At 40.1% G+C, this 19258-nt stretch overlaps 1 protein-coding gene across 2 annotated transcripts in view; it reads right to left on the bottom strand.

Moving 5' to 3' along the window:
* Window positions 1-19258, bottom strand: part of CPQ (carboxypeptidase Q) — a 168757-nt gene that overhangs the window by 20620 nt on the left and 128879 nt on the right. For both annotated transcript variants that reach the window (XM_035318298.1, XM_035318299.1), the window contains one exon: window positions 14358-14559. In XM_035318298.1, coding sequence (XP_035174189.1) covers window positions 14358-14559 — 202 coding nt within the window. The remainder of the gene's footprint in view (window positions 1-14357; window positions 14560-19258) is intronic.

Below are 19258 nucleotides of genomic sequence, written 5' to 3'. Positions count from 1 at the left end.
GCACGTTTTTGTATGACTTGATACATATGTGAAACAAATACTTAAAAAAAAAAAGTTTCTATCTTTGCTCAAGATTTTAACTAAATATTTGTTGTTAGTGTAACTCACCACTCTGTTATTTTCTATTACAATCTCATCAAAATAGATGTTTATACAAATCAACATTTTACAATATCATTATTTCCTTAAGAACTTAAAGACCTAACCTACTTAAAGAAACTACTTCTGCAATGCATCCTGCATGTGAAAGAACACTGAAACATAAATTTAGGATCAATACTTTTAGTGTCAGTCATAAAAGCACTGTGACATCCAGATGCTACTAGAATATAGTATGATCCAGCACCTTAGTCTGTGTCCTTGATATACATGATGGCTCCCTTTGAACTTACTTTCTGATCCCATAAAACACGTACAAAAGCTCAAAGTTATGTTGATCTCTGAGGACACTAGAAGAGATTTAATATAGAATCATAGAATAATAGAAAAATTAAGGTTGGAAAAGCACTTCAAGATCATTCGGACCAACCATTCCCCTACCACCAATGTCACCCACTAAACCATATCCCTAAGCACCACGTCCAACCCTTCCTTGAATGCCCCCAGGGACGGTGACTCCACCACTTCCCTGGGCAACCTGTCCTAATGCTTGACTGCTCTTTCTAAGAAGGAATGTGTCCTAATTGTTTTAACTGTTGAAGAGTAGTGCTCTTTGTCCAATTCTTGGTTTTCGTTGTTGAAGAGTAGGGGCATGACGTTTCCATTTTTCCACTCACCATGGACATCACCCAACTGCCAGGACTTTTCAGCTATGATGGAGAGAGGCTTGGCAACTCCATCAGCCAGTTCCCTCAGGACCCTGAGATTCATGTCATCAGGTCCCACAGACTTGTACCTGTTTAGATTCATCAGGTGGTCTCAAATGTGCTCTTCACTTACAGTGGGTGGGACTTTGATCCCCCAGCCTCCATCTATGGGTTCAGGGAAATGAAAGACTTGGGAAGCCCACCTACCAGTGCAGACGGAGGCAAAGAAGTTGCTGAATAACTCAGCCTTCTCCATGTCTGTCGTTACCAATTACTCAGATAGAAAAACTCACTCCTAATGTAAGAAATGAGCCACCTATAATTGCTTACACACTACTATTTTCACCCCTCGGTTTCTTTTGACAAATGTTAAAGGTGCGTGTTGGCCCTTGGGGACTCCTCCTGTCACCCCAATGCAGCAGCCCGAGGGAAGCTGGGTCCTCTCTTGTGCTCTTCCTCGAGGTTCTGTGCAGAAGGGCTGCCACCTCTCGCACAGGGGCTGGCGGATGGGAAAGAAGCACTCACACAACCCCCGAGAATCGGCAAGAGTTCTTTATAGCCGGGTGTTTGGTGGCTCCAAGCTAATACCTGGGATGGAACCTGAGCGACGACAAGTAGGGAGCTTGTCGGGCCCTGCTGCGTAGCTGTTGGTGTTCTCTGATGGCACAGAGCAAAGACTTGCCGGGGTAGTCCCAGGTCTGATGTGGCCGAGGTGGATCCACTTCCATGGGTTCCTCTGCCTATTCTTGTGGACCTAGCTCCACAGGCTCCACGGTGTTAGGCAGGAGGACAAGCCAGTCCTTGCCTGGGACTGCCCACATGGGATGCCTTCCATCAGGAATATTTTCAGGCCAGGGTGCCGAACCAGGGGGTCGTCCAGTTCCACGTTTAGGCCCCATGCCACTGTCCAGTTCATTTCCATTATTAATGATAATGCCACAAGAGGCAGAGAAAATGCTGTATATTACAAGGGTGGACAGTGTACTTGTGGACAGAGAAGAATGGAAGGATGTATGAAGTGGGGCACCACAGGTTGTTTGGTATTTTTCCCATAGACCAAAAAGATGGACTAGAGTCTGCCTGTGCTACGGGGGTGACATCAGGCAGGGACGTACAGCAGCATCACTGAGGGCAAGAGGAGAACTTGCTAAGTGATCTTCATAAAGTGGAGATGCTTGTAAAAAAAAACAACAGGCTGTTGTTCAGCAAGGGCAAGTATAAAACACCACAAAAGGGAAAAATCAACTTCACACAAAAGCCTGCTGCAAAAGGAAAGAAATAACCACGTCTCTGGTTTCATAATGGAGAGAAAGAACTAATGCACTTAAATTACAGCAGGACAGAGTTAGATTAGGTACTAGAAAAACCTCCCTAAGCACGGTGACAGACGGGCTGGTGAGACTCTTTCCATGATAGTAGCTCTTCAAGAACAGCACAAACAAACGTGAAAGAAACAACCCAGGCATCAGTGAGACTGTGCTGGAAAGGATGTTTAGAGGATCTCTTGTGACATTCTTGCAAGCCCCGTGGTTCTTTGAAATCTCATCTGTTTGTATGCATTTCTAAAATAACTACAGGCTACTGAACTTTATCTGGCTCTTGTCTTGATCCATGACTCCAGACAATTTTGGCCTGCAAGGTGGAGAGAAATTCAGGATCACCAGCCCAAGTGGACCTTGCATGCAGCACTCCACTTCGGGGATTGGGGAAGGAGACAGGCAATCCAGACATCCCTCGTTCTGGTAACACCACTCCATGATTCTTCACAACAACCTCTGTCCTCAGATATAAAAACAATTTTAATTTTTCTGTCTGGTATCTATAATTTACTTCTGCAAGCTGCTTCCAGTAGCTTCCAGCCGGTGACGTATTTGCAAGTTACCCATCCCGAGGGAGTTCAGGATAGCTGTAAAATGCCAACTCTCTAAACCCTCATGTCTCTGCTAGTAGGGATGGAGAACCTACCCTTTGAGAAACCAAACTGCTAAACGTTTTTTTTTTTTTTCCTCCACAATGCCACATCAGTAGCTTTCAACTGCTTCCAGTTTTAATATGCATAAACATTTTCTTACACACGGATGATGCCCACCAACAACAAATGGATAACCAAGCCCACTGACAACAAACCTGCCCACTTCTTATCCACAGATGAAGTTGTACATTTTTAGGAGTAAGCCATGATCCCTCAGGAGTCTGGAGACCAGAGTCTGAACATCCCTGCTTCCAGCTATTTCTTTACTGTAGCTTTCCTTAAAAACAGCAGCAACAGCGACAGAAATTCTGCTGTCCCAGAAGGTCATTGCTTGGGTTTAATATGGTTAATGGAACTGAACTGTTTTAAAATCCAGTTTAGCCAGCTAAGCAACAGGAAAAGTGCCCATTTTCTTTGGTGGATTTCCAAGCCCTACATGGTGATTGAGACAGCGCTCTGTCACAGGCGCTGCAAATAGCCGAGAGCAGAGAGGCCCTGATGGATAATAATTCTTAATGAGGTTTTCTGGCTCTTCGGATGGAGGACTTGAATAAACTGCTGCTCACATTTAGGTGCACGCTTTGTCCTTGCTGACAGATTTGTTTATGTGCCCCTAAAATACATCTGTAGGAAGCTCTTTCCACATAAGTTGCTATTTTCTTTACATGCACTCACTCTAGTTGATCAGGAGAGCTATTCTTGTGCTAAATAAATGCAAGATCTGATGATTCAAGCTGAAGATGGACCCGCTTAATTATTAAGGAAGGTAATGAAGACTCCTTTTTCTTTATTGCACCTTACAGACAAAAGCAGCTCCTCAGCACCTCTCAGGTAGCTGTTATCATTAAAGAAACTGAGGAAGCATGAAACTGGGGAGAACAGCAGCTTATGTCAGTGAGAACAATAACCTTCTGCCTTGCAGTCCTATGCAGCCCACAGTCCTTTCTCATGGATTTGCAAAATACAAAAGTGTGTTCTGTTTCTTTCAAAATTAGTGTTTTTCTGTGACTCTTCCACGGCTGAATTGACTGGAATTATTATATGAAAACACACATGACATCACTGGAAAGAGAGAGATCCAGGGGGAAAAATTGGTCAAAAAGATTCATGGTGCTCAATAAATTCTGCTCCTCAGAAATTCAGCAGCACTGCAGACCAAATCTGTAAAATCCGTTTTGAGGACAAATAGTTAGAAGGGTTGCGATTCTGAAGTTTATAAATGTTACAGATTTCCTGGACTACCACTGAAGTAATTTTGAACTTGCTCCTCTGAGGAAGATGTCTCTGTAAATGTTTTCTGAGCTCTGTATTTGTTCAGCTAGGTCTACTACTAAAAGCACTCTTCAGAAATCTCAGACATTTACACCTAAAACGCCACCTGTAAATGAAAGTGAAATGTGCTTGCTGCTTAAGGAGGGGATGAGCTTTCTGAATAAAATCTAAAGCTCTGTCACTGAAAAGCTTCCTGATCCTGGATCAAAACCATACTTGGTTTAAATGGACAACATGCTTTGCACAGTCAGCCAGGATGTCTTTACAGCTTTCTTTCCATGTAAAACTTTCAGATTGCTTGGGAAAAAAAAAAAAAAAAAAAAAAAAAAAAAAAAGTGCTATAGTTAGCAATATTAGTTATAATGAGTAATGAAAGAATAGTAAGAAGGTAATCGGTGTGGTTTATTTTAAAATAACTTTCAGGTCTCTGCCTGGTAGCAGAGTAAGGAGGGAAGGGGAACAGGCACTACTGATGGCATTGGAAGCCCAAATTAGGGATCGTTTAAGTAAATGGGACATATACAAATTAATGGGACTGGATGGGCTGCAGGGGGGAGTTGGTCAATGTCTCTGAGAGGTTGCTCTCTATCATCTTGGAAATGTTGTGTCAATCAGGACAAGTCCCCAGTGACTGGAAAAAGGCAAATATGCCCATTGTTAAAAAAAACAAACAGCAGGATCTAGAGAACTAAGAGTTGGGGAAAGTAACCAACCTCTGTCCTCAGGAAAATTATGGATTGGAGGGGTGGGATAAAAGTAGGTGGAAAACTGACCAGACTACTGCGCTCCAAGGATAATCATCCACAGCTTGAGGGCCAACTGGTGGCTGGATATGAGTGGTACTCAGGGGTCTATACCAGGTCAATACTCTTCACATCTTCAGCAGTGACCTGGACAGCAGGGATGGAATGCATCTTCGTTAAGTTTGTGGAAGGAGCAGCTCATATGCAGGAAGCTCAGAGAGATCAAAACCCAGGAGGAGTGGCCTGAGAAGGACCTAAGGAAGTTCAACAGGTCACCCTGAACATGTCATCAGTGAGATGTTGAGGCAATGAAGGTAACACATGGGGCTACATGAGCAACGGGGTAGCCAACAGGTCAAAGAAAGCCATTATTCTAAATATTGCATCCTCTGGGGGGCCTCCAGTACAAGAAAGATGTGAATCATCTGGACAGAGTGCACTCTTACTGACATGACCAGAGGACTAAAGCACATGAATATAAAGAGAGGCTCAGGGAAATGGGTTTATTTAGAGTGGAGAAGAGAGGGCCAAGGGGCACCCCCTTCCTGTCTTCCACTGGCTAAGGAGTGATTAAGATGGAGTCAAAGTTTTCTCAGAATGGCACATAGAAAAGAGAAGAGGCAATAGGGACGGGAAAGATTCCAACTAGACCTGACCTAACTCCCCCCCCTCCTTTTTTTTTTTTTTTTTTACCTCCCCACAATAAAGGTGTTTAAGCAATGTAACAAGTTGCTCAGGGAGGCTGTGGGATCTCTACTTCAGATATTTTCACAAGATGGATAAGGCCCTGAGCAATGTTATCTAATTTTGAAGACAGTCCTGCTTGGAGCAGAAGATTGGACAGTGTGACTTCCAAACATCCTGCTCAACCAAAATAATTCTCTAAAACTTCTCTTGAGCTGACATTCATCACACCTAACATCAACAGCCTGCATATCTGGTATCTACTCTAAGCTAGTCCCCTGGGATCTCTCTGTGGGCAATGAAGAAAGAGACACCTGAAGGAAATTCCTTTCTTCTTTAAAGCAGGCATCAAGTAAGCACACCTTGGATCAGGTTGGGTCTGTTTTACCAAGGGAAAAGAAAAAAAAAGCCTTCTAAAAATAAAGCCCTGCCCAGATATCACAGATAGCTTGTTCTCATCATCCCAATAGTATTTACGTCAGCTGTGTTTTGTGCACTTTTTAAATAAGTTGTGATTTTAAACTTGATTCCAAACCACTGATGGAAACTCTGAATACTTGAGGATGTACCAATCCCTGAAGAATCCTATTAGAAACACTCATCATATGACTTCATGTAGGAAACTACTTTGAGAGCTGCAAGCCAGATCTTAATCCTTTTAACCTGTGCCCTTCCCATCAGGAGTAGTTTACAAGTGGTCTTCCTGGAATGCTCAACTACTGAACAGTTTATTTTTTATTCAGCTTTTAATATTGATGCCATTACAGTCTGTCTTCCAGGAATGAAATCCAGAAATCCACAGATATTGCTGCTGCTGTTCTGAACAACCATCCAGTCATTACACATTTGGCTAGAAATCCCCCTACATTTCCACCTTGTGAATGTATCTCATTTTTTATACAGTCAAATTCCAGAAAGAAAAGAAAAAAGTGGAGAGAATCACATCTAACTTTCACACTTTTTCATTGGCAAACACTTTTCCACCTCCAGCTTCCTTACAAAACACAAATTAAACCCCTTTTTTTCCTATTTGCTTCATTATTTGCTGGAGCTTCGGTGAAATTGAGGACAGTTCTAGGAATAAGGCTTAAGTAACTTGTACTTCCAAACTGCATATTTAACATGTTAACACTGAGCTCTGTGTGCTAATGTAGGACACTTGATTTTTTAGGATCAACAAATGGCAAATGCTTCCATATGAGAAGAATATTCCCACCCACAGAAACAGAATTCAGCTTTCTGAAGCAGTAAACAATAGAGAATTAATATGCCCCTCAGAGACAAAGCCAGAAAAAAAAAAAACAACAACCACACCCCAAAAGCAAATGAGATTCACAGTCAGATATTTTTCAGTGTTTCTTTTCTGAGACAGAACATGTTCTCCTGCTAAAGAAAGGTGAGTGGCAGGAACAAATTTATTGATGATTTTTGAAAATTTTATGAATTTTGTCTGTTTAGAGGAGGAACTTAGATAATGATGGGGACTTTTACCCCATGTAACACCGCCTGTAACTTCTGAAGAGCAAGCAACTAAAACTAGGAAATAAAATCAACCATTTGATATTCACAGAAGTAACAGTGTCCAAACATCTTTAAGAAAAATAAGTCCACTAGCCAAAAAGTGCAAGACCCATTAGAATTTATGATTTTGTTTGAAACACCTTAATTTCACTTTTAATTACTATATTAATGGCATCATTTAGTATTTGTAGAGTGCTGAGCTGGAAAAAAATACTTCTTACAGATTTATAAAACACAATCTAAATGCCAGTGTTTCTAGCTGATTTACTGTAAGACTCATATGAAATTATTTTAAAGCTGCCTTGCCTCAGCTTTTTGAAAAATAAATATAAGTGCTATGTAGTATCAGCTGCTAAGCCAATGTGAAGCAATTCGGAGCTTATGACAACTAAGAAAACATTGTCAAATAAAATGCATCACAGATACTGAAGAAACGATACTCCATAGAAATAAAGAAATTCAAGCTGTTCGCCAATGGAAAAGCTTTGGAAATATTTTGTTATTTGACTATTCAAATTTCTTCTGGAATTGGCAAATTAACAATAGTTCCGTATTTTTAATTGTAGCTGGGACCACCTAAATGTTGTTCAAACTAAAGACAAGAGCTTTTGATATTGAAAAATCTATGCTGCTTGAAATAAGTGAGATTTAAATAGGAAGGAGCATTTCTCTATGGAAAGTGCTCATGAAATTTACTGGCAGATCTACAGATTTTTTAAGGCCAGGAAGACCCATTACCATCTAATCAACTCTTCTGAATAGCACATGGCACAGAACCTCCCCTTGTAACTACTGCCTCAGAACCATTCCTCCTGCTTGAATTACCCTTTACTTTTTGAAGGACATCCAAGTCTTGTTTTACACATTCAAAATGATAGAGAAATCCACCACGACTGCAAGTGGCTTCTGTAGCTATTCTAACCTTACAGCTAGGTGTTTGCTTTCTTTCACTTGGAAATTTTTTGGACTCGGACTGAATTGCTAATGAAGTATTTTTTAAAACAAGGCAAAAAGGTGGTGTCATTAGAAAAATCTATTCCCAGCCTAATACGTATGCTGTGGCTGAATCATCATTTTGCATAAACTGGCATACCTTTGCATAAGCTGAAAGAGATTTTAACATTCTCACTGTAAGGTACAATTTCTAGACTGCCAGGTCTTCCTACAGTTCTTTTGTGATCTTGCTCTCGGTTAAATGCCTCTTATATTGCATGTAGTAAAACCGCTTAATACTACCTGCTAGTAATAGCAGCATTCACCCTTGCTTGAGTTGACCTTCTCTTCTGAATATTTCTATCCATCTCTAATAAACTACTCTTAAAATTTATTACTATACAGTGGGAGCTCATATTTAAAGTGGACTTAAGAAAATTCATTTATAAGTAGCCTTAATTTGTGGTAAAATTAGTGTGAATGACCAGTTTTCAAGTATTAGCTGTAATCATGAAATATTTTGCCCCCAAAATGACACATTATTTTTGCTCTAACAGAACCACCCTGTGCCCTCGTATTAGAAATGTACATGCTCTAATGAGAAACAGATTATAGGAGCCCTGTTAAAACTACCAGCAAAATTTGCATTTGGGCACTACGCCTGATCTCCTAACGCAATCCCTCTCTCCAGCAGTATTATCCCAGCTGAGTATTTGCATGTCTTGTGTCTAGTCTACATCAAACAAGCAAACTTGCAATTCTGATGCTTCCTGCTAATTATTAGAAGTAGTTCAATATTCCAATATGCCAAAATGAGAATCAAGTCCAAGAAGAACAAAGGTGGAAAGAACTGTATGTAAAGTATGATCAAGCTTGTCTGGTAGTCATATATAGCACAGCTAGTAAGAAAACATACCATAATCTACAGACTAGTCCTTTCATTAAACGATTAGCCTTAAAGACTTTATTAACTTTATTAAAAGTAGAAAAGGTCATATGAAAGGCTAATGTAACTGAGATATTATGCTAAACTATGAGCGTTTTAAGGTATCCACCTTCGTAAAAATTTGCAGTATATTAAATTCATTTAATTACTCTAGAGCAATTTCTAATTTGAAAAGCCTATTTTTATGGAACAATGACAAATTAGAGCATAGATGAATTATTTTACAGATTAATACACACGGTTCGAACTGCAATCAAGATTTTAAATGGTTCTAATAGCTGTAGCTCTTATAGTAGGTTCTTTAAGTGCCAAGCAATTAAAATTGTTCTCTTAGCATACTGGTTTAATTTAATACCTCCCAAGTTGCAGAAAATTTGACTTCTGCAGAGGAACACACTCATTCGCTGCATTTCCCTTTGAAATGATAAAATATTTAAAAGGAAACGAATGACCTGGAAAAAGCAATATGATTTTGCTAATTATCGTACAACAGTGCTGGTAGATCTATCTCAGACTTACTGAGATCCGGACTCAGGCAAGACACAGATGCATACTTTAAGTCCCTTCCCCTTCATTTCCACACAAAAGCGAATCAGGCACGTGGTGGCGGGCCCCTGGTGGCAGTGGTGTGCTTCAACACACTGGAACTCAGCAAGTACAGGAACGCAGCACCTATGGAGTATCTAAAATGATCTAAGTACTTGGATATGATGGGTAAGCTAATTTCATGAGTAGCGTTTAGATTTGTTCAGCTTTTTGCTCCATGAGCAAGCAGGAGACATTCCACTTGTGTTAGTCACTTGATGAAATAACTGGAGCTCTTCATTGGATGCTCTGCACTAAACAGCTTGGATCACAAATCACACAAATATTACAGATCGAAGTGAGGAAGTGATGCTTAATGTCTGCATTTTTTCAGGAAACCTATTTTTCTTTCCCTCATGTTATAGGAAGATCTTTGTAAAATGAAACATTCACTGCCCCTGCACAGTCAAAACAGAGGCTCTTCAGCACTGGTCTGTTAAGTCCTAGCCTATGAGAATCTGATTTTTCTTCCTTTTTCTTACAGTTTCTGTTCTTCTGTCTATAAAAAGAAGCTTAGAAACTGGATCCAAAGATTGTCCAAGTCTGCAGAGACTACGAAGCAGGTATGCTGAGGGACAAGACTTCAAGCATCAAAGGATTACTTCCAAACAGTGATACAGCCAAGAGTTAATGGAGTCTACCCACTTAGAATTTGGGAAGTAGACAGCCTACCCAACTCTGTGTCCAGCTGGCAAGCCCAAGTCAGAGTGTTTTCCCGTTACACCGCTTTCTCATTCATGCCTCTGGCTGTCACTATGCAGAAGATCAGGCTTGGCTCAAGCACGCAGGCAGGCACGTGCTGGTGTTGGGTGCGACAAGGACATGTGGGGATGGGATGGACACGGGGCAAGGGTCTGGAAAAGGAGAGGAACTGAAGGACTTGACCTCTTACGTGATAAGAAAGGAAATAGTGCATGTAGAAGTCCAGCATCCAAGGACCAAAATAAATCTTATTTTATATGGAGGTAATAAAGAAGCACTAGAAAAATATAAAAATGGGAGAAATGATGTATGACAGTATTTGTTTGCCAGCTCGGGGAAAATGACTAATAGATTGGGTTAGCAATGAATTTTTGATTTTTGTAGAAACATTAAAGTTAGATGAACTACTGGTTTATTCATTTCTGGAAGAATAATTCCTCCTCTCATGTAATGTAACAAAAAAGCAAGACCCCATCACTGTGGAGACAGACAGACAGGAACAACCAGCAAGGTCCAGACTGACACCGTAAAAGGAAGTTTCACCTTTAGGTCCCTGGTTGAATTTTAAATAGATGAGTTGCCACATGCCTTCTGAGAGTTGTTTGATGTCCTGGGTCAGCTTGGTCTCAAATACAGCTCAGCTCCTCACTGACAAGTGTTCCCGTCAGATGCACTGTAGCAACAGATAACCTCCCTTACAAGCCTTGCAGAACTTGCACCCTTGAACCAACCCTCTGGAAGTACTTCATCATAGCACCTTTCCCTTTGCCAAAATGGGACAGCACCTGTTTTCTTCTGCTCTGGTACCTGAAGCTGAACTAGTGTTCCTTGGGTACCATAACACAAACATAATCACCTTATTCCCCCTTCTCAATTTCTGAAAGCTTGCAGGGACAGCTGCCCCAGCCACAATGCTATTACCTTAGGAACTGGTTTAAATTACTTTAGAAGCAGCCTTGTCATCACTGGGTCTTGTTTTTTTAACAAAAATATTGGGGTGCTGGTCTAGCTGGGCTGGCTTAATGGCTTTTTAACCCTTTCAGACACTGAACAAGCCTGCCGTGAAAAAGCATGTACAGAAGCCAAACCAAGCCAAAACCAAAAACAAAACAAGCAATCAACCTGTCTCCCTACTTGGAGAATATTTGCAAATCCTGGCCAAGCTTGATTAGATCACAGTGTTGGAAAGGAACACCTGTATGTGCAACAGTTTAGATGCATGCCGAACTGAAAACAAATACATAATTGAACCCTTAAAAAGAAAACCGAGGAAGTTAATTGCATAATTAATAAAGAAGTGGTCTTAGGATCAATGATCACCTTGAAATGTAAAACCACAGCATAAAATACATCACCACAAAAAAACAATTTCATTTGATGTCTGCTTCATGAAAAAGCAAAACAAATGCTAAACAAATATTTTCAGTAGCCAAAAACTGGCTATCATTACAAAAACACAGCTACAGACTCTTTGCTGGGTTGAACTCTTCTCAAAATAATCAAATGTAAAGGCCACTGATGGAAATGTATTTAATACCCTGCAGACACAAAGCATTAAAATGTGTTTGGTGCAGATCACCTTGCTTGTACTTTAGGGATGTTTGTGAAGCTTCATTCTATGGTTTGCAAAGTGCTCTGAACTCATCTGGCCTCTTTCATCCTAAATTCTCAGAGTAGTCACCACCTTTTTCTTGCAAAAAAATCAAGAAACATTACAAAGGACGTTTCACTCCATGCCCATTAAAAATAAAAATGTTGGAAATTGCAGAGAGTGAGGAGCTGGAGTCGCTGTGGCTGTCTCAGAAGCAGCTACAAACAGCTCTGAAAGCCACACGTACTGTTGTGCTCTGTGGATCTTTCCACCAAATGGAGCAGGAGGAGCAGAATTTTAATAGTATCTAAAAAGTTGAATCTGAGAATCCATTTAATATAGTAAAAGAGCAAAATGCTAGAGAAATGATGTCAGAAACCATTTGTATTGTTCAAGAAGTACACCATATTTTCTCTAACTGTTGCAGAAAGAAAGCCACCAAGTGTACTTTCAAGAAAATATTTAAATAAAATTGATGAAGTGTCAACACTTGACTGCTTGTTTGAATTGGACAAAATTATAGAAGCTGTTCAATTTGTTCCAATGTTATTATATACCATAAGGACTCATTCGAGCAGTGAGAATACTGCAGACAAGGCGTGAAGATTACAAGATGTCTTAGACTTCTGCCTGGTACAGTATGAAATACAATCCAAAGCAGCAGAAACGTTTTTAGTGGAATTAATTCCTTTCCATCAGGGCTCAGTGGGGAAAATAGAATCACTGTTCCTTATGCTGTAAGAACACTTTGTTATTTGCTTAACAGGAAGTTAAATGAATCAAAGCTTCAGAGAGCAAAAAAACCCACCCCACAATCAATTAATGTGCCAAATTTTTAATGGGAAAGCAAATCATATTCATTTTAAAACAAGACATCTCAGTGCTGGTGTATTTATCTTCTAAGACCTACGGTGTAAAGTGAGCTAATGGGGTAGGGTATTTTTCATAGCTTATCCTTTCTGAAGACACCAGAGTCTTATCTGGCCACTGAGAACCATGCGGAGAGATCTGGGCTCCCTCTTTTCCTGGGTCCTGTTCCTGAGAGCAGGGTCTTACCGCACACAGCTGAACACCATTATTTAGTATCTTCTTCCATGATCCATCACCCTCTGGCTGGAATTACAGTGGAAGTCCCCAGTTACTCTCTGTGACATCCCTAATGTGCTGTTCCGGTGTCTTACCTAGGAAATTCTCCTGACACACTTCATTTTCTGAGTACCAGATGAGTGTAGACAGTGTAGACACGTTAGTCTGAAATTCTGGACCACGTGTCTTTGCATAGGCACTTGCAGGCTATGGAGGACAATGCACGTCACAGCTACAGCCTCTCAGCAATGCTTACAGTCTCTCAACCCAGCACAAGGTCCTAATGCACATGTGAGATGCACAAGCAGGGCCTAGGAACATGAGTGCACATCCATGTCACAGCTGTATGACATCGCACTGAACAGCTAGAACATCATCTGCAAAACAGCACGCCAACTGAAGATGAATCTCTGGCTGTTCAGCAATACCCTTTCATCCATATTTCTTGTCCAGCATAGAAATTTCTCTTTGAAAATTAGACTTCCATCCCTTTATTGAGGTAGTCAGTGTTATGGTATCTTGGTACACCCAACGTGAGCAAGAAGAAGGGAGAAAAAGAGTAACATCCACAACTCACCGTGTCTTCCACAAGACCAGGTAAGAAAAAGAGCAGGTAAGAAACAACTCAGTTAATCAACTACTAAGACATTCCAAGCATATATTAACCACCAGTAAAACTAGCATGAGAAATGCACCAGCCTACTTCAGTCATAAAGCACCAAAAAAAAAGAACCTTAAAAATTTTAAACTGACCATATTTTTTTAAGTATCAGTGTTACGAAACTTTTTTCTTTGCAATATTATTCCAGAGTGGAAACTACCATGGAAATTCACTAAGGCTTTACCCAGGCTGGCCTCTAATTGGGACTCTCATGCTCTGTAAAGCCCTGTGCAGCATGGGGTCTCCTGGCTGGGGGGGCTGCCAGTGGGGGACCTCTCTCCCAGCTTGCAAGCCTCTTCACCAACAAGCTGCTCCTTAGCAGGACACAGATATAATACTCTGAATAAATCCCTAAAACAATTTGAACTTTGCAGAATTTTACCTCTTTAGCACACCTTAATGTCCCATAACATTTTAAATGGCAAGTCTCAAAAACATTGTTTCTTCATATAAATATAAAACAGTGGAAAAGAGCCCTGTATTTCAAAGTTGAAATGGTAATAATAAAAAAGTTATTTGTTTTGCATTGGAGAATTCCCCTCTGCCTTAGTTTACTATTTATAAACCACCAGTCTGGGATTAATTATTATAAATCCTTAAAGCCTAAAAGAAGATTTTAGGCATGTTATGCTACGTATAATCTATACCATTATTAAACTGAAGCTCAAATACCCATTATATCCTATTTTTGTTGGCTACCTTTTAACACTGCTGCATTTTATCTACAGTAAATATTATTCCTTGAGGGGAAGTGCTTCCTACTATCTTCAAAACACCAAACTGCCAGCGCGCTGCAGGAACTCCCTCCCCATGTGCCACTGCATGGAAAAGGTTTTATTTGCAAAGTGCTCTCACCGGGCACCCCGTCCCTCATCCAGTAATCGATGTCTGTTCCATCTGCGTTGTCGAAAACATCTGTAATGTTGATAGGCAGCAGCAGAGCCATGATCTCTTTGATGATGTCACGAGCTTTAGCATTTCCAGTAAAAGCCAGCCCAGATGGCTTGAAGGTGCCCTCATCAGACTCCATGACGATATCGAAGTTGGAGATATTTTCCTATACATGTAAGGAAGGAACAGATGGGTTTGTGATTTCTGTCTTAAGTGGCAGCATGTATTGGATTCTACAAGTCACTGTGACAGCATAACATACATTTGTTTAAGGATCAGAGAAATGCTTCCTGTGATTGTAAATACATAAGCATAAATGAAGGGGTCTAATATTTCTGTATGAAAACATCAAAACAGTTCAAGTTCAGTTATGAGGCATTAATAATTTGTAGAAGCTACAACATGACTGGCCAGCTGTCCCCAGCTACTTGGGAACTTAGGAAATAAAATCATAGAATCATTAAGTTTGGAAAAGACCTCCAAGATCATCTGGTCCAACCATCACCCTACTAGCAATGTCACCCACTAAACCCTGTCCCTAAATACCAGTTGGGTAAGTCACTCCCACCATATCTCAGCTTTCACTTGCAGCTCTCACTTCCTTCTCAGAGCCGCAACTCCAGAAATTCTGGTGCAGAGGGGAGGGTATGCAGTCCGGTCGGCTTTAAAATTAGACGCATGCAAAGCTTGCTTAGACTGTGAAGGACATCCCACTTGACAAAAACAGCTGCTGCCTCTTCAGAAACATTTAATTTTCATTATACCATGTAGTCAACTGACTTCATTTAGAGGACTGAAACGCCAGCGTTCCGCCTGACCTGAAGGAGCCATGTCTGTTTTAAGGGAAGTTAGTGTTTTGCAAGGTAAGCCCGTACAGGAAGCATGAAATGTTATGTTTTCATGTATAAATGGCATAATAACATTTGCTTTTAGTCTACACCTGGTAGATTCTTTTTAGCTTAAAGAATAAAACTTAGCATCCAGAGCCATTCATTTGCCTCTCGTACACCCAGAGCACTCAAACGCAAAGCTCTAATTGGAATAAAGCACTTACAGACTTTACACAAAGGAAAGTTTCCCTCTATTTGAGAGCTACATAACATTTTTTGCGAAGTAAAATAGGCCAGGTCAGGCTGAAAAAAAAAAAAATTATACTTCAGACTACCTTGAATGTGACTAAGAGAACCTACTCGTACTGTAGGGGACTGTAGACTTTACTCCTGTGCCCAGACCTGATTCTACAACTTTATGGCTGTCATGGGGTTAGTACAAAAAAGTCACTACAAGAGATACGTGATACCGACGAGTAACAGATCCATGTCATTAGCAGGTTATACAAGCCTAATGTTCAGTAAAGAATTTATTCACATTTTTTTTTGACGTAAAACCACGTAGGAAGTACAGGTGGCTGTGAATATTGCACAAGTATCAAAATCTGGCCCAGCAAGTTTTCAGAGGTTCTTTATAGAATTTGTGAAGAGTTGTGTTTTATGCTCTTCCTTACCTGGACTCTTCTCTTTAGAGTTAACTATGCTCTAACATAGCAGAGGCTACTAATTCATTTCTAACTTAGAAACAGCAATTAATAGAATTATTATCAAATCTTCGCAAAAGAAGAAGCAACCATCAATGTTCTAATAACTTAAAATAACCAATCTATCTATCCACCTATCTGACTACTGGAAATCAAGGTGAAAATAACACTGCAACCAAACTGGCAATCACCATTTATTATACAATGAAAAATAACCTAAAGTTTTTCAAGGAGTACGTGTAAGGAACTAGGATACATCTAAGCCTACCATCAAACGCAGTACTACAGGTCATGAGTCTCAACATGAAATCGTGATTTGCTGGCTCTTTCGATGTGGTGGGAGAGAAGCTGGCCAAGAAAAACACTCTACTATAAATGGGACCAATGACGTTAAAAAATTGCAGGTACAACAGAAAGAGTATTTCAGAATGTAAACCATCTTTGTGTAATAAATCTGAATAGCAAAACTTCATAATCTGCTGGTATTATTACTGCAGGCTTCGATTGTTTTCTTTCTCATATAAATGTTCACATGTGTTTTTAATGTGAAACTGAGAAAGCAAACCACCCACGATACGTTACACCATATTCTTGCTCTGGAAGAAAGCTGTTCAGTTCTTAGAACGTGCGGGAGTGACACGAAAACAAAATGCTCTTGGGAAAGAAACTAGACTCGTTAGGGGACAGAAAAGAAACAGGTCACAACTACTTGAAGTACCATGTGTCCTTGAGAAAGTTTTATCCCTATTTTGTCTACGGGAAGATAGGATTAATTTTAAATCTATTCACCGTGAAGTAAGAAATTAGGGTATTGTAATTTAAAAAAAAAAGGGGGGTGGGGTGGGGGGAGTTGCTTTCACTATACCTGCTTTTGTATATGTTTATTAGCATTCCTGCTTATACAGAAAGAAATACACACTGAGAAGTATGCTACAGGGAAGATGCATCCTTTGTCCTTTGCACGTTATGGTGCAGGGATAACTGGCACTTATCAAAGCAGGCTGAGACAGTACCGTGCTCCCTTGGCTAATTCAAGGGAACAGGAGAACAAAACGGGAAGATTTTATAACATAACTGTAGGCTCAGCTGTTTCTTTCATTTTTTCCCCATACTGAATGCATCATTTAAACAAGCATTTTAAACTCAGTACACTTTTTTTTTTTTTTTTTTTTTTTTCAGAGAGTAATCCCATTTTCTGCATCCTGGTACTGTGCTACTTCTCTTAGCCCATACCAGAAAATGGTATCTCGGAGGTGTAACCTGCTGCCTAATTCTCTGAACTTCAAAAAAGACTTTTATCCTTTATCTTCCTCTGCCTTGGTCACAGAATAGGTCACTTCTCTTTATCTTATCGTGTTTAGCTCTTTGGCTAAATATCTAAATGAAACATTACAGTAAATATTGCACGGGTAACTTGGCTTTTTACCGGTTGCTATTTTTATTGAATATGCAAATAGACATATATCCTTGCCTATGCTTATCCGATTTTTTTAAATTTTAATTTCTTTAAATTCTGTTTTAGCTAGAAAATGATTTTTTTCATCTGTCAAACAAAACCAAAATCTAGGTGTTTGTCATCTCTCAGGTAAACACTTGAAAACATGAAATTGCAGTAAAATTCTTTCAGTTAAGAAAAAAACACCTTGCTATGCACACGACAAACAATTACTGGTCCTTCAGTTGGTGAGAAACATGTACCATCTGCAGCTGATGGCTGGGAATGCCAGTCATACAGGTAGCTACTTATTCCCTCAAAATCCCCTAAGTCTTACCAGATGCTAAACTAGACTCCAACATCTCATGACCAACCTGAGTCACTAATGGCAATTCCTCCTACCTTGCGAAAGCAGTGAGATACCTGTAAGGATAAGGGAAGGAACAGCTACCCTACAAGCCTTTGGTAATCTGGGGCTATTTAAAACAGTGTTATAACTTGTCCCCATTACTGGTTTTATTTTTAATTCCCTGAGAAAAAATCATCACTTTACAGAGAAAATACTGAAGTCTTTAATGGCAGAGCACTGTCCTCGACTAATGGTTAATTTGTTCCAGTAATAAGGGACATCAGTTAATCTGACAGTACGTTTTCAGCTTTCTGTTATTGATTTACACCTTAGGAAACACCAACACTTGTATTCCAGGATTTGACTCAGAGCAGTTTGAAGCCAAATATAGCAAGGCAACGACCATGATGCAAAACTTATGGTGCAACGACAGCCATCCCGCTTGCAGTACTCAGAAGTGTGCTTACATCGACACCCAAGTTTGTTAGGCTGACAACTTGGACTATGAGAAAATCAAGAGAAAACACTGTAAACACCTAAGTGGATGTGACAGCTGGAAAAGAAAACAACAACAACAACAACAACAAAAAACAACAGATAATATTCGTAAGGATTTAATAACATATAAACATGGTGTAGTGCATTTTTGAGTTGCTGTTTAGGATCAAGATTGTTTAATGAAGCCAACAGCATAAATAAAAATACAGGAAAAAGCAGACCAGCTGTTAGGGAGCAGAGACGCGCCAGCATCCACATGTCATAAACACAGCTATGAGCACAATTATACCACTCAGACCCTTTTTGAATGAGGACATGGAAAATCAGGAACACTGAGAGTTAGAAATCTTTGTAAATTACCACGTCATTCTATGGGAGAAAGTTGCTGTAAGGATGAAGATTAGCACCACTTTTGATAGATGATAAGGTATGAACATTGACCATGCTTTTCCTGCCACACCTTGAGGGAAAGCTGTCCATAAAAACAGTCCAAGGATTTTATGGGTTGTTCTCTAATTTTAGAGTTACAGGGTAGTGACCTCTGAGAAGCCAACAACAGAAGTCCAGTAACTTCAACAGGCTTGGAGAGCATTTGGTCATGTACTTATTAGCATTTCACTCACTACAAACATGCTACTAGCACGTCTTGCCCTGTACAATACCGCTGCTGTTTCCTCTGCAACCACTTGCCAGCAGTCACAGAGATCGTCATTCAGGACTGTTGTGTTCCCAGGGATGATGTACAAGAAAAAGCAGGCAGCTCTGAAGACAGCAGCACGCTAAGCAAGGTACGCATCCGATTACCTGTAGCCTTGTCTTTGGAAATTTTTTTTTTATTTAACAAAGAGGCTTGTCAAAGAGAAGTGGTCTTCCTGGAAAACATGCCGTACCTTAAAGCCTTTTACTGTTCAAATACAGGGGTGTCAAACACTCCCTGTGACTCTGAATGACTGATCCCTTTTTGAAAAGTTTCAGGTTTTCATTGGAAAACAGGCAACGCTGCCAGTATCTTCTAATTACAGGTTGTGGTTTAAATCAAAGATGATTTT

Source organism: Oxyura jamaicensis, chromosome 2, assembly GCF_011077185.1.
Source record: "Oxyura jamaicensis isolate SHBP4307 breed ruddy duck chromosome 2, BPBGC_Ojam_1.0, whole genome shotgun sequence".
Taxonomy (NCBI): domain Eukaryota; kingdom Metazoa; phylum Chordata; class Aves; order Anseriformes; family Anatidae; genus Oxyura; species Oxyura jamaicensis.
Note: the sequence above shows the minus strand (reverse complement) of the source record. Positions and strands in the feature narration are given on the sequence as shown.